Source organism: Colletotrichum tamarilloi (genome assembly GCF_030869305.1).
Source record: "Colletotrichum tamarilloi strain Tom-12 chromosome Unknown Scaffold_76.1, whole genome shotgun sequence".
In the NCBI taxonomy this organism is placed as follows: Eukaryota; Fungi; Ascomycota; class Sordariomycetes; order Glomerellales; family Glomerellaceae; genus Colletotrichum; species Colletotrichum tamarilloi.
This window is the reverse complement of record NW_026849459.1, coordinates 25,584-47,060: the sequence shown is the minus strand read 5'-3', so window position 1 is coordinate 47,060 and position 21,477 is coordinate 25,584. Positions and strand designations below refer to the sequence as shown.

The following is a 21,477-nucleotide window of genomic DNA, read 5'->3' as shown; positions in this document are numbered from 1 at the left end:
CAGTTGAGAATCCATGTCATTCGGCCCGCGCTGACTGCTGGTCTCCGAATACAACCCTCCCAACAACCCGACTGGCGTCTCCTTGGCCAAAGTCATTTATCTGGGGTGCATATGGAAAAGGTGGAAACTTGTGTCCAGACCGTGCCAGATGTCAGTAAGCACCACATGACGGAATGTCTCGTCGGCTTGCCACATGGTTGGTGTCAACATCCGACAGTGCGGAGTAGTCGAGACAAATCACAAGCACAAAACATGAACGACCCTCCAATCAACATCAAAATCAGACCCTACTGCGGTAGTTGACCTCCCTGCAGGTGGTATTATTCCGACGCCAAATACTCCCAAGATGGGATGATTGTAACGGAAAAAATTGGGGGGTTCCTTAAACCGACTTCAACTCTGCGCGCCGTCGGGTTGGAATCACAGAAGAGAAAACAAAGAGTATCATATGAAAGAGATGCAGAATTTTCATGCTTATACAGTATTAGAGTTGGCCAAGATCTAGGACCGCGTATAGCATAAAATTGTGACGAAATCCCGTCATCATCTGCAAGACTATGCCCGGTCATCTTAGAAAATACCACTGACTTGCAGTAAAACGTAAGCACATAACATGCAAACAGTGAGTCGGTCAGGAATGCCCACTCCTCGACAAATCATTTTGTGGTTTGGACCTTTGGTAGAAATGGTGCCCTTAAGATGTAACCCTCTTTTGCTGCAATCTTGTGACAACGATCAGGCCGCTCAAAATATCGCAGAGAACCCGCCACAAGCTCCACGGTCTTTTCCAATATTCCCTATCCTGAAAAAAAAGTTCATGGCATCTGTTAAGAGCATGATGGATGTCGAGGACGAGGACCTTTTCCTTTGGGAAGCTTGAATGCGCAATTACTGGCACATCATCTTTCTACCCAATCGTGAGGTTGATTTTGACCCCCTTTGACCTCGTGATGTTTCACGGCTCCCATCAAGCAGAGCAATTGACAGACTTCGGCCCTTTTTTTGCTTTGAGAAGGTCGTTCCATGGGTTACTGTCCAACATGCGGTTACGGTGAAGCTTTCATGAGAGTAAGGATGTCAGGCGTCAGGCGCGCATCTCTATTGGAGGCATCCCACCAACAAGATCTTCATTTCATTCAATTATTCCCCCAATGATGGAAATGCCGCTGATGATTCTCGCAGTGTCTGATGATGTTAAACTTTCGGCCCTTCAAAATCTGGTTACAATTTTGTCCTTGTGGTTGATGCAGTCCGCGCCGTGACCGCCCCGGACTTCCGTCCCATCTGCAGGTGGTAGGACTCAGAGGCTGTACCATCACACTTTATTCGTCATGTCACGTTGTCTCAACTTCAACGACGGTTGATGAAGTTGTTGAGGCTTTTGTTGTGAGTCTGTAGAGTCACATTTCGAGTCTTATTACTCGATCAGACAGTAGAACGACAAACGTTGGTTATATATCGTTGATCTAGACGTGCAGTCCTGGAGGAGATTAGATTAAAGGAAGTTCAAATCGGAAAACCCCTTGGAATTCATTGAATAATCCAGAATCGTTCGACAGGCTTTCGAAATGGCGCCGGTATCTCAGATATGCCTCTCTCTGCTGGCGGGGATGCTTTTGCCGGTATTGGGTCAAACGGCGAAGCCCGTCTATGCGCACTTCATGGTGAGAACACCACCTACTAAGTTGACGGGCCCGCTAATAAATCTCTTTCCCTCGATTCAAAGCTCGGTATCGTCGAAAACTACACCATATCAGACTGGCACGTCGACATGACCCAAGCCAAAGAAATTGGCATCGACGGGTTCGCCCTAAACTGCGCCCCAGCCCGCATCGACAGCTACACCCCCAAACAACTCGCAAACGCCTACCAGGCAGCCCAAGACCTCAACTTCACCGTCTTCATCTCCTTTGACTTTGCGTACTGGTCCACGGCCGACACCGCAGAAATCACCTCCATCGTTGGTAACTACAGCGCGCACCCGGGCCAGGCGCGGTACGACGGTGGATCCATCGTGAGCACCTTTGTCGGCGACAACATGAACTGGACCGCGGTGAAGAATGGCATGCCACCCGGACAGAAAGTGACTGCTCTCCCTATGATCCAAGATCCAGCATGGCTTTCTGTTGCGAATACGGGGCTCGATGGCGCGTTTTCGTGGTATGCGTGGCCGACGGATGGGGGTAATAGTATCATTCCCGGTCCGATGACGACTATTTGGGACGACCGGTATCTAGCAAATTTGGGGAGTCGTCCGTACATGGCTCGTAAGGAGGCTCTCTCTACCAAGTACAAACAGTATGCTGACACACTGCAAAGCCGTTTCGCCCTGGTTCTCAACTCACTTCAACACCAAGAATTGGGTCTTCATCACGGAAGAGCAGCCCACCATCCGCTGGGAGCAAATGCTTGCTATGAAGCCTGCACTCATTGAAATCATTAGTTGGAATGGTGAGTCTCATTACATGCATGCCTTGTCGTCGAAACATGACTGAAGATTTTGATAGACTTTGGTGAAAGTCACTACATCTCGTAAGTGAACCCATGATAAATCAAATGACGCACAGAATTAGGAGCTGATATCTTCAAGCGGCTCACAACCAAATCACTCCGACGACGGCTCCTCCGCCTGGGCAACCGGCTTCCCCCACGACGCCTGGCGCACCCTTATGAAGCCCTACATAGCAGCCTACAAATCCGGAGCCGACAAGCCCACCGTTGTCAATGACGAGCTGGTCTACTGGTACCGCCCAACGCCCAAGAACACGGTATGCACAAACGACACCCTCGGCGCCCCCAACGGGATCCAGTACCTCGCCGACGTGGTCTTCGTGGCCACGATGCTTACGGAGCCCGCCACGCTCACCGTCATCAGCGGCGGCCAGGCGCCGGTCACGGTGCCCGTTGGCGCGGGGATTCAGACCACTAACTTCACCATGGGCATCGGTGCCCAGAAGTTCTCAGTAGCCCGGAACGGGGTTCCGATCCTCGGGGGCACAAGCAGCAAGGAGATCAGCGGTGCTTGTCAGAAGTATAACTTCAACGCCTTTGTGGGCTCTCTCAAAGCCTAAGCTGACTGTGGCGTTCTCGATCTGTCTGGAGAGTAACGTGATTCAGTTGAAGCAATGTTGTGTCTTTTCGGGTTATTAGGGACGAACTGTAATTGCAACTCTTTGTCTAATCTTGCAGCCGTATTTCAGGTAATCATTGAAAGAGTACATGTGTCAAAGAATCGTGGGTAAGGGCTCTGCTTTCTGTAAGCACTGAGTTGTTGTTGGAACGGCCTGTTGGCTGAGTCATTACGTGTGATCTATGCAGCTAGGTCGACGGAAGCTTATCTCAAAGAACATTCACCTCCATTTCACGTGTCTCTGTCGAACTCTAGAGGATTAAGTCCATATCAAGTATTCCCACGTTCCGTTTACTGTACAGTACCACCGTCGCCGTGCCTCCTCCAGTGGTCATACGTTCGCCGACCATGCTGTCAATCTTCTCTGATGCCACGAGGCTAGCGTTGATGTCTGCCCACTTTAATTAAGGCTCTTGTGCTCGTTTCTATTCTTCTCATCTCATCAAGACGATATCCCTTGGCCATATGCATAAGAATCTGATAGTCTGGACTCTGGAATACTTCGCCTGGGGTAGACGAAAGCTGTTTGATCCACCGAATCCGATATCAGCCCGTCAACAGACGAGAATAGAGCCCCGGATTCTGAAGAAGCTTTCTTTGTTCCGAGATTCAGATAGGATAATCAGACGATTTAGGAGCCTTCCGTGTCTGGTGGCAGACAGGACAACGGATAAAGAGATCGCAATGCTCAAAAGGTCTTTTGGACGGAGGTTTAGGAAACCTCCGCGTGCCTTGCCCTATCAGAAGCTCAGAAAAGAGACTGAGAAGGCATGGTGCCGCGGAATAGCCCTTCAATCGCCTGGTCCGTCCGGGACATCAATGCTGTTCCCCGGATCCCGTGCACCAATCTTGGCTCGACTACTAATCTCAGCCTCGCAGAAACCCTCAGGACACCGGTCTCAAATTGCTTCCCGTCGCCGTATTCGCAATCCTCGGATGCTAATCCCTTCATGGGATACTGCATTGCTGAGTTTAAGGTCGCAAATACCCCTGGACTCTGCCGCGCGCTGGGTTCACCAGATGATGTTTGGCCTGCGAGGAGGGAACACGTTTGACGGCACGCAGCGTCCCGGCAGGCTTCGGAACCATGTTTCGTCGAAATCATAGGAAGGCTATCGTAGCCATGAACATATCTAGCGAAGCCTTTGGGGGAACCTTACTTGGTCGAATCACGGATATCGTCGAGAACTCAGTAAAAGGTGTTGACAAGTGTTCATATTCTTGACACATAGATTGGCTTTGCTTTGTGCAAATATTGCGCAAGCTCTGTACATAGCGAATCCAAGCTTGAAGCTAAGTGCAAATACGAAGACGCCCCAGGACTCTGTAGACCGTCCTATTAATACCGTGATCCAGAAAATGACACATTGAGAACCGGGCAACAAAGATGAACTGCCAAATGAACAAGAATCATAGCATAATCAACAAAATATGAGAAGGAAAAAAAAATGTCCGTGTTGGATGTGTTTGTAGTTTTGAGGAAAAATTGATAGTAGTAGGATGTGATATGGTATACTGGAAGAGAAGTAGTAGTAGGTAATGGTGAGGGTGTCCTCTGTTTGGTATCATTGTTGTGAGTCTTGCGTCTGCTGCGGCAGCGCATTTTCGTCCACGTTTTGCTCTTGTTTTTTCTTTTTCCATGTCCATTTCTGCGCCGTTCAAATCATCCACTTGGTGGTTTTGGGAAGAGATTATAAAAGGAAAGAGTAACCCGACCGCCTTGTCATTTGTGGTTCTTGGACCAATGTCGTAGGAAATCGTTGCTCACTCAAACAAGGGCAACCTTGACATCACCCTCTTGAGGTTGAGATTGCGGTAGGACAGCCTCGCGTTGATCCCGCTTCTTCCTCCCAAGTCTTTCACACCATTCCTCGGCACTGACAATGGTGCCATCAAGGACTCCGCTGACTTGCGACATCATGTCGAGACCCTCTTTAGCTAGAACAAGTACACGATGAGCGCCTTCGCGCATCGCCTCCTGGTCACTAACCTTCTCTCCCTGTTGGTGTTCAACCATGCTAGCATAACGGAATCGCTGTGGCAGCGTAGTCAGGTGACGGCGAACCAACAGACGAGCGTTTTCGGGGAGTGCCCCGCCAGCGTATTTGGAAACGGTGACGATTACATTCTGTAGTGTCTTCAGAACGTCACCTTTGAGTGAAGCAATCTTGGCCGCCAGGATTGTGCGCTCCTGCTCAGACATTGGCTCGGGATGGCTGTCAGCCATGACATGGTCGCCATCGTTAGTGACTGCAGTCTGCTCTTCCTGTTGGGGCTGACCCGGCTTCTCGAATTGTTCAAGAGTCGTCTTGAGATTGTTGATAACCCCACCAATATGCTCGTTCGCCCACCGCAGCCATCGTAGACAATACTTCAAGCTCCTGAGACTCTCGTCGCTCATAGCAACACTGAGACCCGAGGTAGACATGATTAAGCGAGACTGCCAAGCAGCATTTGATGATGTGGGTCGCTCGGCCTTTTCGTTCTCACTGTAGGCCGGGGACCGGTAGTCGTCATACGCCGGCAGGGTATCGATTGTGCTAGCTCGCGAAAGTCGACGGTCGTGCTTGAACACATATGGATCACGGGGAGAGTCGACGTCAGGCATCATGTTGCTCTGTGCATCAATCATGAGCCTAGCCAAGTCTTCTCCCGTGTCAACCTTGCGCCTCTTATGAGACCCTCCGTCGGCAGCTTCAATGTCATTGGACTGATGCCGTCGACCGGCGCCGAGAAACCAGCGTACGCCACCTTCAACACCTGTCTTCCGTCCAACCGTGCCGACAGTGTTGGCAATGGGCGTCAAGTAACCCTCTACATATTCGGCGCTAGATTTGAATCTCGGGGAAAAGTTTTTGGAGTTATTGTAAGCCGATGTGGCACCTTCGATAGTGGTCGCGAGTAACGGGTGGGATGTTGTCAGAAGTGAGAATAAGGGTTCTTCAGACTTGAGTTGTGGATTCGAGGTGATTGACACGGCCGGCGAGGCTCTCGGTAGAGGTGTGTGACGGGCGGGAGGGGAGTTGATGAAGTCTAGACATGTTAGCTTTCGTCATTCGGCACAAGAGGAGATTCGCAAACGACGAACCGGCTCGCAGATCCCCAAGCGCTTCAGCTGCCATGCGCACGTCGGGGTCGTCCAGACTGACGCTGGCAGCGCGTCCTTCGTAAAACCGGTCTGGGGATGCTGCGCTCATGGCGCTATTGCTGACTACGTCGAGATCCATTCGCGCAGGCGAGTCGGCGGACTGGGCATGACTAGGTGTATAATACGTTGTGAGGGGGTTGAGGCTCGGCCAGTGGGTGAGGGGTACTGTTGTCGTCGAGGACCGCTTCAGGGAGGATGTAGTTGGTTGGGGTTGTGATTGCGGCTGGTGATGCTGCTGCTGCTGCTGCTGCTGCTGCTGCGCTTCGACAGGTTGAGATTGGGCGACGATGGAAGTGAACCGCGGGGGCGGGGGACCTGTCACGGACGAGAGAGATGGCAGGTTGTGACCGACGTTATCATTGTGTTTGGCGGCAGGAAGGATGGGTGCAAGCTCGGTAGTCGGGGCGTCGGGAAACCTCAGCAGGTTGGAATCGTGGGATTGGGCATGCGCATAGCTCGGGGGAGCATATGAAGGCAGCTGGGACGGGTGATGTGTCGGATCAAAGCGAGCGTGAGAGAGGACGTGCTTGTTGGGTTGAGAGGTGGTGGAGATGGAAGCAGAAGCCGACGTAGAGGTAGACGCAGAAGCAGAAGCAGAAGCAGAAGCAGGTGGGCGGAAGTGGTGCGTGTGGGTGAGGTATGAGGAGGATGGCGGCAGCTGGCGGTCTTCAGGCGCAGGCCCGTGCAGCATGTGATTTTGGCTCTGGCTCATGCTCTGGCTCAAATCCATTTCGCAAAGTATATTCGGACGGCGGCTCGAGACTTCGCGGGGAGGGGGTCGGCAGAGAAGCAGCAAGAGAGGGAGGAGCGAGACCGGCGCGGCTGTCTCAGCGGTCAACTATGGACTGGCATGAGTGGAGATATGACTCTCGTGTCCCGAGGCCGTTGTGGTTCCGAATTTTTTGCAGATTTCCCAGTCGACGTTAGGGAATGTTGTAGTCTGCCTCAGTGCAGCAGTGTGCAGACGCGCGGGTCAGAACGAACGTGAGGGAGAGCAGACGAAGGGGTGAAAGTGGCTTCGGGCGGCGCAAGAGAGGTTCATGTAGTACGGTTTGGGCCAAAGGTGGCGAAGGACAGGCAGGACGATGGAGCGGATTTCGAAGCCAACGAACGAACAAGGGAGCGAGGCGGCAGGAGATGTGGTTTCGGGGGACGACCGAGTGGAGGGCGGATCTGGAGAAGCGAGGTAGGGAGGGATGGTGGTGGTAATCGTAGGCGTAGCGTGTGGTGGTGGGATGAGTCCGGTCCGTGTATCTTGTAAAGTAGCGCGGAGCGTAGCGCTGGGGGGAGGGTTGGTGTGCGTGTACCCGTTGGAGGGCACCTCTATTATGACTATACGGTAAATAGTATGTTCCCTCGATCGAGGGGAAAGGATTGCGTGTGTTTGGTAAATGCGTGTGTAGGTATGTGGGTGTAAGAGTTGAATGGGAGTGTGTGCGGCAAGCGGGAGACCAGGAACCGTAGTAGATGTCGAGGGTAAGAGATACCGAAAGGTGGAGGGAGGTATGCCGGGGGGTGGTGGTGTTCTGTCGATTTGGGTGACGGGTGATTGATGGATTGACGGATTGATGAATTACTTGATTTGATTGACGGGGGGTGGGAGAAAAGAGGTGGATGTGGTTGTGGTGGTGGTAGTGGTGGCGGTGGTGGGAGGATGATGCCGCACCAGAGCGCACCCAGGGTGAGGATGGACGGACGGGACGGGCGACGATGGGGGACGGGGGAGGTCGAAAGACTCGGGACAGGAAGGGGCGACGCTCACAATGCGAGGAACGAGGTAGTCACGTACCTCGTGCCTCCCCAAAAGCGAAAGAGAGGCAGGAGGCAGGCGGCGACAACACCGCAGCTGGCAGGCACGCGGGCCACACCCATTGCGGCGGGAACGAGAAGGGGTCACTGGCGCATGTGGTGGGCTGGGATACTCGAAGGTACCTTGGTTTCTCAAGTCACCTCTTTCTTTGCTTCACACTACAAATTGCCCCCATCTGGAAACCACATGTACTTGGCTTGCAGTACCCGGCTCTGTACCTTGGCCAGTCTCATGGTTCCAGATGGTGAATGCATAAGGTACAAATGGGGGCCGGGGGGGACCACAACGGAGTCGGTCTTGGGTAAGGTACGGAGCCTTTGGGCACTTCAGTACCTAAGTAACGGAAACAATTAATCTGTTATATTCAATCAGAGCTTGCTGTGGAAAGTCGCTCTTGTATTGAAAGCTAATCACTTGCCCCTTCAGATCTTGCGCCAACTAACTTTCTCCAGTGCCAAACTAGAAGCTTTCCCGTGGGGAAAAAAGACATGAGACGGACACGGGAAAGTGTCCGTCAGCCGTACGCATACGGGGGGGAAACAGGCGGCTAATTTCCTCAAGCTCTGTCACTCGGCTTTGGTCTCTCGCAGTGCGGAGCAGTGCTGGTTGCTCCGACTTCCGAGTTCCCCATGTGAAGGTCCAGGCAATAGGTCATGCTATGCGCTGTTGTTGGTACTGTTTTCTGCCCGTCCATCTCGCTGCCCAGCCAGCGAATTGACCAAGGTATTGTGCCTCTCGCTTGAGTGAGTCGTTCCGTGGGGGGCCTGACCGGAAGAGACTTCTCGGCACCGTGATTGTGGCTGACTTGACTTGGGCGGGTATATCGCACTCACACTATTCGTCTATGGATAAGCAGATCATGTGTGAGAACCAGCATCAAGCCAGCCCACATCCCAAGGCCCAAGCATGGCCCTGAGGTTCCTATCTCGTTGTCCTGTGTCTCGAGCCTTTCGACTCCTCAGTGACGGTAAATACAGTGCTGTACTCCGGACAACGCGAACTACGCCGCTCGACGAGCAGGGGGGTCGACGGCAGACGCAAGACCCAATCACCGCCCACACGCGAGTCCACGTTCCCGTTCGGGACAGGTCAGGCGGCACCGTCTGCGGTCCATCTCGCTGGAGTCTGCAGGGTCCGAGGCACTGTTTCGCACTGGCAGCCGCTAAACTCGAGACAGAGATACGGGCCAACGCTACCTTGCTGCTGACATCTGTCAGTACTCGGAGACCAATGGAAGGCAGTTGGGAACTAAGCAGACAAGCCGCGACTCAATAGTGTATCCTAGGTACGGAGTAGATACGCGCAGTCTCGCGCAAGGTAGCTAGCTCATCGTATGGTTTTGTACACCGTACCCATGTAGAAGAAGTGAGGTGGTATTCGTGCTGGATATCCGTATCACTATCCAGTATCCGTTGACCATATGCTTTGCCCGGGCCAGCAGCAAAAAAATAGCCGACGGTGATGGGTGGGAGTCGGTTACAGAAACAGACGCGAACCTTAGCAGATTCAAGGCCAGACTCTGAGTCTGCAGGAATGCCGTGACAGAAACGGGATTCAGAGAGTGCCATTGCCACAGCTACCGTTGGGGTAGGGGTACAGTGTGAATATAGCCATACACCAATTGGTGTCTACATAGGTTGTAAGGGTGTGCTGTCGGGTTCGCTCTTGTCTGACGATGCGCCGCTGGCTGGCCTGACGTCTGCATAGTGCAGACCGCATTTTGGGTTTGCCGACCAAGACCAACTGACCTCGTTGTCGCATGGGATATTGTCTTTCTTTCTTTTTTTGTTCTTTTTTTTTTTTTGTTCTTGAGCCACCATCAGGTTTTGACTGCAATGACTGGAATGTGAAGACTACTAGACTGAGACCTTGGGCTTTTAGTTGTCAGTTTGCGCCCAGACCGCTTGTAAGAAAAGTGAGGATGACCGTTTCGCTGATCGTCCAACAACGAATCCTGCAAGCTATTCTTCCAGCCAACAGCTGATGGCCTCTTCCTGGTTGTGACTTATAGGGATTCGTACTGTGGTGCACCGGGTGCCTTCGCCAGTAAGAGACCCTACCTTTAGCCTGTGATCTGGGACACACAACAGGGGGCAAGCCTGGGAAAGACTCGAGGGGGGGAACAGGAGATCAGGGCCAAAGTTGGGGAAGCACGTGTCAGAGTTGTTGGGGCCGTCATCACATGCATCTGGCCGGGTTGGACGGGATGAACAAGTAACTTAGCATGTGCAGAAGTGGGTTGTGTTAAGCTTTCCGCCGTATTTCTCACCTTGATGCTACCAGGTTGGACTCCCGGATGTCTATGTCACAAGGCATCAACTGACAACGGGCGGTGGCCGGGTCGCCCAGCCGGCATTCGGCCCCAGGCACAAACGAGGCTTCCTCGCTGTTTGATTGGACTGTCGCTTTCTTACTGCTACGTCACCCTGGGGCACGGACTCACCCTTTCCATGTGAAAACGAAGGAGAAAAAAAAAAACTGGAAAGAGACATACGGGGCACACACAGAGGGGAAGAACCCACGGCTCAGGAGCCTTCCGCAAGTTAGGGATTCCCAGCCCGCACTTGAGACGCGTTTCTGGTCACCTGTCTCTCCAAAAAGGCATCCGCAACTTGCAGCTTCCGCCCTACCTACCTTGAGCCTCGCAAGTTTGGTTTGGTTCTTGCCTTTCACTGTGTGTCTGCCAGTTTTGCCTGCCCCAGAAAGCTTTCTCAACCCGGGCCTCACAAATTCGCGATACCGTACCCGTAAGGTAGCTCAGGCAATCATCCCACAGCTGCCGTTCAAGGCCCATATTCACGTGCGATTTGCTGCCACTCTGCTGACTCTTGATTCTTGGAGGGGAATTGGTGGGACTTTGCAGAATAGGTTGCCGGATGACCATGGTAATTTTCTCGAGATCCGCCCAAGGGTCCAGTTGTTCCCGCTGACGTTCTTCTCTGTGACGCCTTTTTCATGGATCTACCATGCCCTTCTTCGTTTTTTTTCTTCTACCACTTCGTCATCCGAGATTCCGCCGTTGCCGTCTGTACGTAGTACACAAACACCACATGCAAATCAAGGTACACCACCACACGTCAGGTGTGTAGCCGTTGTAGTCTTTCCGATTTGCTTTGCAAGAGTAACAGCCGGTAACCTGTATTGGCTGATTGGATTGCAAGATCCAATTTACACGAATCTTGCGAAACCGACGTCCAATCATGCACTTGAAGCACCAACGCAACCTCTCTCACCTTAACCCACCAGGCCTTATCAGTAATCACCATCGACATCGAGGTGCCGAGCTGCGCTGATTCCCACAATGGAAAACCCACATCTTGTTTGAACCTGATTCCAACTTCCAAGCTCTTCTTTCAAGTTCCCAGCTGCTGCCCGCCGGCTTACTTGCCTACTCGCCTTGCATCGCACGACTCAGTTCTATCTGCTACCCGCCCGTCCTGACTAGTTATCTCCTACAAATGGTGGCCATGTGATGGCATCTCAGACCCGAGCTGGTGGATCAGCGGCGTTTCCACGGCCCTCGGCGCACGCTGCACGAGCTCAGAGCACGCAAGAGCCAGCTGACACCGTCGAAGACTATTCAAGCCTTTCTCGTACCTTTTGGCACTTCCCCGGCAGTACGTAGTAGACTTCTTATAAACCCCCGAAAGCCGAGAGACATTAACCATCTTGGTTCGGGAGGCGTTTGTGTTTTTGACTGGGGTCTCTCTAGATCTGACAACCGGCGAGCCGGTCGTGCATTGCAACCTTTTCCTTGTCGTAGAGGCTGTCAGGAGGACATGGCATGAGGCTTCCCAGCTTAAAGAGGACCCTTAGCTTCAAACAAGCGTACGAGCACCTGTCAAGACTTGTTGAGCTTCGAAGCAGGAGCCTCGGCGATTGCTTCTGTCAGGAACACAAGATGTGTTCCATGTATGGAAGCTTACTCGTCAAGTGTGTCTACCGAGATCTTGTCTTGATCAAGATCTCCTGCTAAGATTTACCCGAAGTAACTGCAGTCCAGCAGTCGGTAAATGTAGCATCCGTTTCGTCTCGTAAATCACAACAGAAATAAGACATCATTTTGATAGTATGTATGGCACCTCTGACGCCGCCCTGGCAACTGTACTCTTCACTCGAAAGCGAAGAGAAATGCATGGGCAGCTCTTATGGAACCGGAAGGTTTCCTCTGCGCGTCACGAAATCGCAATTCACATCAACGACGACACGAATGAGCCCAGCAGAATGCCAGTCCAAATGTGGTTGTAATAATGCGCTGCACTGTCTAAAAGGACGCGGTAGTGAGGAAAAGAAGGAAAGGAAGAAACATCGTGAAAATTTTGGCCCGATGTAAGCAAACCGCAGACCCACTCTGAGAGCTGCAGGTCATGTGACTTACCTCTGAAGACTTGCCTTACGTAAACCTACTTTGCCCTTGGGATGTTACTTACATAAGACAAGCGGCAACAGCCACAGTCTGACCCCCAGCCATATGTGGCTGCACAACAGCTTGCTTTCCCAAGAGGTAAGGCTGTCATTGTGCTGGTCCGTGCCCTTCCGACTCCAAGGAGACATCGTGGTTTCAATATCGCCAGCTATCTGTCAACGCGCGGTTCATCAACTGCACGACCCGCGAATAATGACAGCGTCCACCTCCAACTTTTGATCATTTGATACCATCACGAGCTGCCCTGCTGTACCAACTGCATGAAAACATCCTCCTCACTGCCATAATTCCTCTGGCCAGCGTGCCAATTGACTCCCACCGCCTCTGCGCCTGCCCCTCGATCCCCCGCCTTGGCAACCACTTCATCATGGCTTCCGCCGTGTTCTTCCTCGACTTGAAGGGCAAGGTGCGCACTACGAAACTGATCTGATATCTGAGACGTTCAAAAATGCTGATACTAGCTTGCAATAGACCCTTCTTGCCCGAAACTACCGCGGTGACATTCCCATGTCAGCTGTCGAGAAGTTCCCCGTCCTTCTCAGCGAAGCAGAAGAAGAATCATCAGCTGTCCCACCATGCTTCTCGCACGAGGGTATCAACGTACGTGCCGAATTGCGGCTATCTGCGCTCCAGCATCGCAAGTGGCATCTTGACTGACGAGACGCGAATTCCAGTACCTTTACATCCGACACAACAACCTATACCTCCTTGCCCTGACGAAACGAAACACCAACGCTGCCGAGATCCTCCTATTCCTTCACAAGATTGTCGAAGTCTTCACCGAGTACTTCAAGGCCCTTGAGGAAGAGTCCATCCGCGACAACTTTGTCATCATCTACGAGCTTCTCGACGAGATGATGGACTTTGGCTACCCCCAGACTACCGAGTCCAAGATCCTCCAGGAGTACATCACCCAAGAATCCCACAAGCTCGAGATCCAGGCCCGCCCGCCCATCGCCGTCACAAACGCTGTCTCATGGCGTTCCGAGGGTATTCGCTACCGCAAGAACGAGGTCTTCCTCGACGTCGTCGAGAGTCTCAACCTTCTCGTTAGCGCCAACGGCAACGTCCTGCGCAGTGAGATCCTGGGCGCCATCAAGATGAAGTGCTATCTCAGCGGTATGCCTGAGCTCCGCCTGGGCCTGAACGACAAGGTCATGTTCGAGACAACAGGCCGAACGACACGCGGCAAGGCTATTGAGATGGAGGACGTCAAATTCCACCAGTGTGTGCGGCTGTCACGCTTCGAGAACGATAGGACCATTTCCTTCATCCCCCCGGACGGAGAGTTCGAGCTCATGAGCTACCGCCTCAACACCCAGGTCAAACCCCTGATTTGGGTCGAATGTGTTGTCGAGAGCCATAGCGGGTCGCGAGTCGAGTACATGCTCAAGGCCAGATCGCAATTCAAGAGGAGGAGTACGGCCAACAACGTTGAGATTATCGTTCCAGTCCCCGATGATGCCGACACTCCTCGCTTCCGCACCAACATTGGCGCCGTCCACTACGCCCCTGAACAGAGCGCCATCGTGTGGAAGATCAAGCAGTTTGGAGGCAACAAGGAGTTCTTGATGAGAGCAGAGTTGGGACTGCCTTCGGTACGAGGCGATGACGAGCACGGTGGTGGTATGACTGGTGGTTTCGGCGGTAGTATGGGTGGTGTTGGTGCGCCTGGCAAGGGAGCCAAGAGGCCGATCCAGGTCAAGTTTGAGATCCCCTATTTCACGACGAGTGGTATCCAAGTGCGGTACCTCAAGATTACAGAGCCAAAGGTAAGTCTTTCTCCTTCGAGGAGTTCCAGTGGTTGTCATTTGCTAACTTGTCACAGCTGCAATATCCCTCGTTGCCTTGGGTCAGATACATCACCCAGTCAGGAGACATAGCTGTGAGGTTGCCTGACGCAGTATGAGGCGAGCGGGTATCGGCTTAGTTGTAACGCAGTACGAGCTCGAAGGGAGTACATTTTCCATCGATGCATTACTATTTTATTGAGCGAAAAAGTGAATTGAGGTTACACAAAACACATGTTGGCTGGTGGGCATGGGCCATAGACACATCCGTTGGGGGCAGGGTAGATGCGTCAACGCTTCGTGGCTCTCAAGAGCCGTTGGATGAGTACCTACTGGGTCAAGTAGATAACCCGCGTTCACTAGGACAAGAAGGAGAAAGCTTTCAATGATGATGCAAAGTTCAATATTTTAAAGATGTGTGCGCCTTAGGAAACATGTCCCGCATGTGTCTACCCCTGAAAGAGCATCATCCCTCATCTCCGATGCCATTCATTGAACCTGAGCATCACAAGATTTCCTTAACACTGAGAGCACTATACTTGATAGTTGGGAATTCGTTACTGCTGGTTGAATTGGGTATATGTGCTGTCGAGACAACGCCGGGCCAAAAACAGAAGACACGATGAGACGTTGTGAAACGGCATGAATGAGAAAGGGGACGGGAGCTCAGCCGAAGATGACGCAGCATCCGGCCTCGAACCCTTCAATCATCTCCGTAGTCGAGTTGTCATTGTAGGAATCACAACAGATCTGCACCATTACACCTCTCGGAGAACCAGTGGGATCAGGGTCTATCATAGTCAGCATATACTTTGACGTGTGTAATACGGCTTTCCGAGAAGAAGCAATTTACTGACCCGCACGAGAAGATCGCCGCTCATGAAATCCGTTCCTATTCCAGAGCCCATCCCAGAAAACTCGCTCTGTGTCTCCCGGCCTTTTCATCAGAGCCAAGAGGGCGAGGATGATAGGCAAATCACCGCCCAAACCTATGGATCGGGGAGCTGAAGAATCCGGCGTGGCGAATGTGTGTGGCAGGAGATGGGGTATCCAAGACGGCTGGGTTCCGGATACATGTCTTTGGGGGCCGCCGGGAGAGACGATCCGAGTAACACCTGGGGCTGTTTGGTCTGGCTTTTCAAAAGCGATGCTGTGAAACCCACCTGGATAGGGCTCGTCCACAGCTGATATATCAACGTTGGTAACCAAGCAAGGAAGGAACCGCCAACAGTTGAAGACGCTATAAGTCTTGTATTCCTGCAGGGCAGTCGGCTCTTCCGCTCCAAGTAGCTGAGAACAAATTGCCCCAGGACGTCCCATTGCCTCACGGTTCCAGAAGAATTCATTCCCAGCGGGAGCGATGACCCCGTCCGTATACCGCCAAACAATGCCCGCTCTCTCCTCACCATAGCCATCGGCGGAGTCAGGTGGGCGAGTGTTGCCGCAGGAATCGCCAAAGTTGTATCCATCAAGAATATTGAGTTCGTTCACTACAAAGAGAAAACTGAAGTAGATGTCAGGGACGGCCTCCTGTCTCCCACTGGATTGTCTTGGCTTGTGATCTTTGTCCTTCTTGTCACTTCGCCTCCCGTGCTTACGGCTTCCACTCCGCTATCTCTGTCAGTCATCGTATTAGTCCGAGGTAGGCAGGAGGTGGGCACTTACACTCGACTGAGAATGCATTTCTTGTTTCCACAAAGTTTCAGCAGGCAGTGGCTCGGAGTGCTAGCGCTAGAGGCTGGATACCAAGTCCACGATGTTTGCTGCTATTCTAGCTGGATGACAGTCGCTACTGTCAAGTGAGATTTCAGTGATCTCGTCAGAAATGACAGAGATGATGGATTCCCGGGTATTAAGCGACTATTGCACCTTGGGGCCTGACGACGTCGTCGATCATGCCCGAAAAGGTGGTCTGATATTCTTCAACTTGCGATGCGTCAAGGATGCAACCCATATCCTTACTTGCAGCGCCGAGCATGCTACAAGTCCAGGCTTCGATTGGGACAACCTGGTTTTGACGATCACAAGTGCCCAATCCAGAGTTTCTGACGCCTTGTTGACGACAATGGACACGCGTGAGACAGAAACGCAGTGTTCTGATCGACCTCAAATTTCCTGATCGCGACGGAGGCGTAGGTCCCGTGGTCACATGTCGTTTGGTCTGCACTCGGCCACGTTGCGCCGGTGAAGAATGACTGCATGGCGCACTGCAGAGACACAGGTATGCGATTTCAAGATGAGAAGGCATGGGATTCTCGAGAATGCGGGTTTCGCTGTTTCCTCGGCTGTGGTTGCCTTTGAACCGTCACAACCCAACGAATAGAACTTGGCTGACTCTTGTGCCGCCAGTTGCTCATTGGGGCACGTCTGTTCTGGAGTAATACAATGGCCTGCTTGCTGTTGGGTTGAAATCCAGGTCCAAGATGCCCAAGTCCTCCTGCAACTCCAAGTGTGGGCGTTAACATCGTCGAACGTGATTGCAGGAGTGCAGGCATCGACACTAGATCAAGCGTGTAAGGTTGTCACCCATGAGGTGGATGTTGGTATGACTTGCATGACGCTAAACCAATCAGGTCCATGTGTGCGATTGGGATGAACGAATCTGGAGCCAATGAGGTTGTCGACGATTTCACTTCTTTGGCCCAGCTTCGGGAGCTCGGGCTCGGTCGTCGACGCTGGAGAGGTTCGGACAGAGACTGAATCGAGGTGGGATCCGTGAAGGATTGTGGCTGTCGACTCGACAGCCGTATCGACGAGCTGATTCTTCTTCGGTCATGGATCCCTAGTCGAAGGAAACATAACACCTCCTTCCCTGGCTATGACCTGGCCACAGTCGAGGGGCCAGATTCCGCCATCACTGCAATAGAGTGCAGCGTTATTCGTCCAAATGTCCCTCAGATCATGATGCCCAACAACCACCGGCTGCCTATTGCACCGAATGAAACCTTGAAAAGCGTGATCGGTTAAACATTCCATTTGTTGTGAAGGCTCGACGTGGCATCTCTGGGACATTGCCGAAGACGCGAAGTAGGCAAGGTTGACGCGCGGTGGGGAGCGTATAGCGGCCGCAGGAAAGATTGGGTACCAAGCAGTGCATACGACCTTTGAATCGCACCAAACGCCAGTTGGTTTCGTCTATCTCGTGGACGAGCATAGGAGAACTTGAGAAGCGAAATCAGAATCATGCTCGACGCCACTGTCTATAGAGTGCGAAATGACTTGTTTTATGTCCTTCTGGTATTTGATGAGATCAAACGTCTCTCTGACATCGTGGTTTTTGAACTCATCCGGGACGAGATATTGGAACAACATTGGATGGGCATGTCTGTGTGATCTCGGTGAGAATCCTCCTCGTAGCACTTCGCTGAGAGAAAGATGTGGCACAAAGCCTTCAAGGCCTCGTCCTTCAAGATTCATAGGCCTTTCTGGAGCAAGCGCCATCGATATTTGTTCCAAGATCCTATCAAAGACTCATGTATTCATGAATCGGTGTGTGGCAGGCTGGCTTGGAGTGTCCCGTCCATCCGTAGTCCTTCGTCATCGACTGTAATCGGACGATATCGGGCGTCCAGAAGGGCCTATCGGGTGGAAACATCCCCCTTTAAGCTAAGAACCGGTCAGCTCAAGTGCGGGGGTTTATTTGGAGTGACGCCAACTGGTTTCGCTGGCCAACAGCAAATTATGGCGGACCAACGCCATGTTGGGAGGGCCGCAGTTGGTGGGCATGTCTCTGACTACGGCGACATGGCCAGTGGCTTGGTACGGCCAGGATTTCCGATATATCCGACGAAATGGGCTTTCGATTGCGGCACAGAGTCGAGAGAAATGCACTGCCAATAAATAATAGAGGGAAAGGAGACAACAACTTGCGTTTCCGGAGACACACATCATCAAGCGGTGTTAGTGGGAATGTTTGTGTGACGTTGAATTTGACATTTCTCAGCCAGGCAACTCCCGGCCGGTTGAGCACAAGGCAACTACATACTTTCCCGCCTGGCTTCGTTCCTCTACCCGTTCTGTGCGTGCGGAAAGAGACTAATGCCGCACCCTCTTGGAAGCTCTGTCCGCCTCTTCCTCGCCAGCAGCTTCCTCCACAGAACCGCAGGTACCCACCACTTGAAGGGCCTCCTTCAGAAGGCGCTTCTCGCCGAGTCTTACCTCAACAGCCATTCTCTGTCGAGTTGTCAAGCTGCCCGATGCCAGCAAAGCCTCATCTTGCTCGGCTGTCGTCGGGTACTGCGCCAGAAGCTTTTGCAGGGTGGACACAACAACGTGCTGGTAAATCTCATCGCGTTTCCGCTTGTCGGGAATAAGATCAGCATTCATCTTCTTGAGAAGCTTCAGGATACCCTTCAGCTGCTCCTCAAGCTCAGCAGAAACCTCTTGGACCTTGGCGGGGGTTGTGAGTCGCCCCTCCGAGTCTGGCTCTCCTGACTCACGCTCGAGGACAAATACATCCTCGAGGTCTTCAGAATCTATGTATTCTCCCTGCACTCCCGTTAGTTTGATTCATTTTTTCCTCTGATTGAACATTTTCCACACGTACCACTTGCTTCCAGACCTCGTCAGTGAGCTTCAACTGTTCATTGAGCACAGACTGGACCAGGTCCCACGGAATCTCAACCACATCGTAACGAGAATGCTTGGGAGTGACATAGCCGTATCTTCTAAGCAACTCAGAATTCGGGTGAGGCCCGTAATAGTTCAGAATCTCCTCTCCTGCACGAATTGTTCGCAGAGCGGTGACGCTGAGGTCATTATCACCGTGATTGACATGAGCCTGCCAAGATATTAGCGTTGGTAAAACGTCAGAAGGATGAAAGAAGAACTTCTCACGTTGAACTCTGCATCAGCGTTCAAAATATCAGCCATGGGTACCATACCCAGCATAGACTTGCCCTCGCGGTCCTCAACCCATTCCTCTTCCTCTTCTTCCGGCTCCTCTTCGTTCTCCAAGTCAAAGGCATAAGCCATGATGATGCTGCCCATGCGGTGAGCCAATTGCAGAAGCTCTGCTTCGGCCATTTCAGAGGCACCTGCAGGGTAGAAGACGGCTGGGTTGGCTGCGATTACCGACAGGATGCGCGAACGGAACATATCATCGGCTTCCTCCTTTCCAATCTTTGACAAACTAGCGCTTCCTTTGAGATATTCGAGCTCAGAAGTCTCCCAGAACATGAGTGTGTCAAACTTCTCGGGAAGGACCTCAAAATAAGGCTTCCAGGGTGAAGCATCGCCCTGGAGGTACTCATAGATCATGACGAGGATAAGAGAACCCCACGAGTCGAGGGGCTCATTCTCCATATCCTCGTCGTCTCCATCGTTGCCGGTAAAGACTTGCGGAATCTTCTTGGGAAGCTCAGACGTCTCGACATTGATGATGCTTTTTCTCGGGATGGTGAAGAGAACCGTCTCAGGTGCGATGTCCTTTGTGGCCACTGGGAGTTTGTTAGTCAACAGCGTGACGAGGAGAGGGCAAAATGACCTACCGATTCCTCGCCCGGCATTTTGGCCTCTCAGGTCAACGATCTGAATGTCATCATGGAAAATGGCGCCCGGCAAAGACTTGAACCACGACAAAAATCTTTGCGATGTCGTCTGAAAATCACCGCCTGCAGCCATGACGCCAACCGATTATGAGTACGAAGTCAACAGTGCAAGTAGGTGGAACCTGTGTTATAAGGAGGACGGCGTGGCTGATGTATCGCGATGTTTCTTTTCTTGCGCCAACGATTCTATTAGCCTCGGGAGGTCTTGCTGTCTGGTAATTGGAGGCCAGAAATTTTCACTGGGATAGAAGTACTGTGCGCAAAAGATCTCTTTGTCTCTCACACCGTGCTCACTGAGACCCACTTTCCTAGAGTCTAATAGACTAACACGATGTTCAAGCCCCATCAATTAACATTTAATGATAAGACGATTTGATTGCCCATGACGTAGGAGAGTGTCTTGTTGTCAATAGTTTTAAAGTGTCATTTAATGAATATTAGGAGAAGGGGTGAGAGTGTATGATTTCTGGGTAGTTTCAAAGATATCAGCAGGAGAGCGACCAGTCAGTGGTGTCTGGCTGATGAATAGTTACCACTTCAAGACGAATGAACAAGAAGACATGGCCTTCTATAAGTCGATTGCCTTCAAGATGACCATTCTCATCATCCATTTTCAGGTAGATTATGATCTTTCGTCCACTAACTATCTGCTTCGAGGGTCGAAAGAGGAAAGGAATGGAGCAATGTTTGCTAGCCAATATTCACGCAATGTTGGTTAGCCCGGATACTCAACACGGCGTTCCACTGCTTGAGACTTTGGATCATTACAGGAGCACTAGAAAATTTCAGTGGTCGGATTTGTTTTATGCTTAAATCCTAATTGCAACTACACCCTATAGAATGATGGTATGACCATAGTTAGGCATCCAAACAGGTGACTCAGACAAAATGGGCGCATGTCAGCACTTGTGATGAGAGCTGCCTCATATGGTCTAGCAAAGCTCCACCACATTGCTGAAAACCCATTGGATGCTTGGAGAATTTCATGGAAAGTGATACGAGTTGGAAGATTCCAAAACATCAAACAAAAGCCAGCGGCGCCATCATCATCGCTAGGAACCTCAGCTAGCATCCAATAGCAGCACAAGAAGTGTCGGTCAATCCCTCTTTACTTATGAATATGCGTCCTAATCCTCTCGCACTGCCAACTTTCTTGTTGACAGTTGGCTTCGACCAGCCGAATCCAACCGCAACTCCGCCACCGCTTCCATCAGACGCTACGCCTTGGATACCCCGTGCCAAATGCCTACATCGAATGGGTGACGCCATCATCGCTGAAACTCATTGCGGTGACAAAGAGATATTGCGACCATGTTTTCTCGATGCGCCTAGTAAGCTTCCGGAAGGCTACATCACTCAATGCTTGCTGGATGCTGGTTGCGGTACCGGTCACGCCAGCATGGAGGACTTGTGGATCACCGTTGCTTGTCTTCGAACATTCGGCAACGACTGGATCCATCTTGAACATCCCGACGATCATGACGCAGAGTCGGAACTGGGCTACGATGATCTGAAGCTCAAGCGGGAAGATATCCTTGCTAGTGAGTACTGATTCAGCTCGATCGCAGCCTAGGCTTCAAAGACAGATGAAGCTGACCTACCAGTAAGAACATAATACATGAGC

General features: G+C 51.9%; 8 protein-coding genes across 8 annotated transcripts; 4 read left to right on the top strand and 4 right to left on the bottom strand.

The window, feature by feature from the left end:
- Positions 1 to 1,568: 1,568 nt before the first annotated feature.
- Positions 1,569 to 3,071, top strand: CTAM01_12404 (mutanase; the record flags this gene model as incomplete). The annotated part of the gene is made up of 5 exons (XM_060528410.1): positions 1,569 to 1,664; positions 1,727 to 2,267; positions 2,320 to 2,451; positions 2,508 to 2,532; positions 2,591 to 3,071. The coding sequence occupies 5 exons, from the start codon at positions 1,569 to 1,571 to the stop codon at positions 3,069 to 3,071; spliced, it is 1,275 nt and encodes a 424-aa protein (XP_060376916.1).
- Positions 3,072 to 4,898: 1,827 nt separating this feature from the next.
- Positions 4,899 to 7,008, bottom strand: CTAM01_12403 (uncharacterized protein; the record flags this gene model as incomplete). The annotated part of the gene is made up of 2 exons (XM_060528409.1): positions 4,899 to 6,163; positions 6,219 to 7,008. The coding sequence occupies 2 exons, from the start codon at positions 7,006 to 7,008 to the stop codon at positions 4,899 to 4,901; spliced, it is 2,055 nt and encodes a 684-aa protein (XP_060376915.1).
- Positions 7,009 to 7,851: 843 nt separating this feature from the next.
- Positions 7,852 to 8,094, bottom strand: CTAM01_12402 (uncharacterized protein; the record flags this gene model as incomplete). The annotated part of the gene is made up of 1 exon (XM_060528408.1): positions 7,852 to 8,094. A coding segment is annotated over one exon (243 nt), but the record flags the coding sequence as incomplete, so codon positions are not given.
- Positions 8,095 to 12,163: 4,069 nt separating this feature from the next.
- On the top strand, positions 12,164 to 12,421 carry CTAM01_12401 (uncharacterized protein; the record flags this gene model as incomplete). The annotated part of the gene is made up of 1 exon (XM_060528407.1): positions 12,164 to 12,421. One exon carries the CDS (start codon positions 12,164 to 12,166, stop codon positions 12,419 to 12,421), a length of 258 nt encoding a protein of 85 aa, XP_060376913.1.
- Positions 12,422 to 12,881: 460 nt separating this feature from the next.
- On the top strand, positions 12,882 to 14,423 carry CTAM01_12400 (adaptor complexes medium subunit family protein; the record flags this gene model as incomplete). The annotated part of the gene is made up of 4 exons (XM_060528406.1): positions 12,882 to 12,920; positions 12,986 to 13,114; positions 13,189 to 14,286; positions 14,343 to 14,423. 4 exons carry the CDS (start codon positions 12,882 to 12,884, stop codon positions 14,421 to 14,423), a joined length of 1,347 nt encoding a protein of 448 aa, XP_060376912.1.
- Positions 14,424 to 14,970: 547 nt separating this feature from the next.
- Positions 14,971 to 15,987, bottom strand: CTAM01_12399 (uncharacterized protein; the record flags this gene model as incomplete). Its single annotated transcript, XM_060528405.1, has 3 exons — positions 14,971 to 15,095; positions 15,162 to 15,915; positions 15,970 to 15,987. The coding sequence occupies 3 exons, from the start codon at positions 15,985 to 15,987 to the stop codon at positions 14,971 to 14,973; spliced, it is 897 nt and encodes a 298-aa protein (XP_060376911.1).
- A 2,352-nt stretch (positions 15,988 to 18,339) lies between these two features.
- On the bottom strand, positions 18,340 to 19,926 carry CTAM01_12398 (SET domain-containing protein; the record flags this gene model as incomplete). Its single annotated transcript, XM_060528404.1, has 4 exons — positions 18,340 to 18,792; positions 18,851 to 19,084; positions 19,141 to 19,742; positions 19,794 to 19,926. The coding sequence occupies 4 exons, from the start codon at positions 19,924 to 19,926 to the stop codon at positions 18,340 to 18,342; spliced, it is 1,422 nt and encodes a 473-aa protein (XP_060376910.1).
- Positions 19,927 to 21,108: 1,182 nt separating this feature from the next.
- Positions 21,109 to 21,405, top strand: CTAM01_12397 (uncharacterized protein; the record flags this gene model as incomplete). Its single annotated transcript, XM_060528403.1, has 1 exon — positions 21,109 to 21,405. One exon carries the CDS (start codon positions 21,109 to 21,111, stop codon positions 21,403 to 21,405), a length of 297 nt encoding a protein of 98 aa, XP_060376909.1.
- Positions 21,406 to 21,477: the final 72 nt, after the last annotated feature.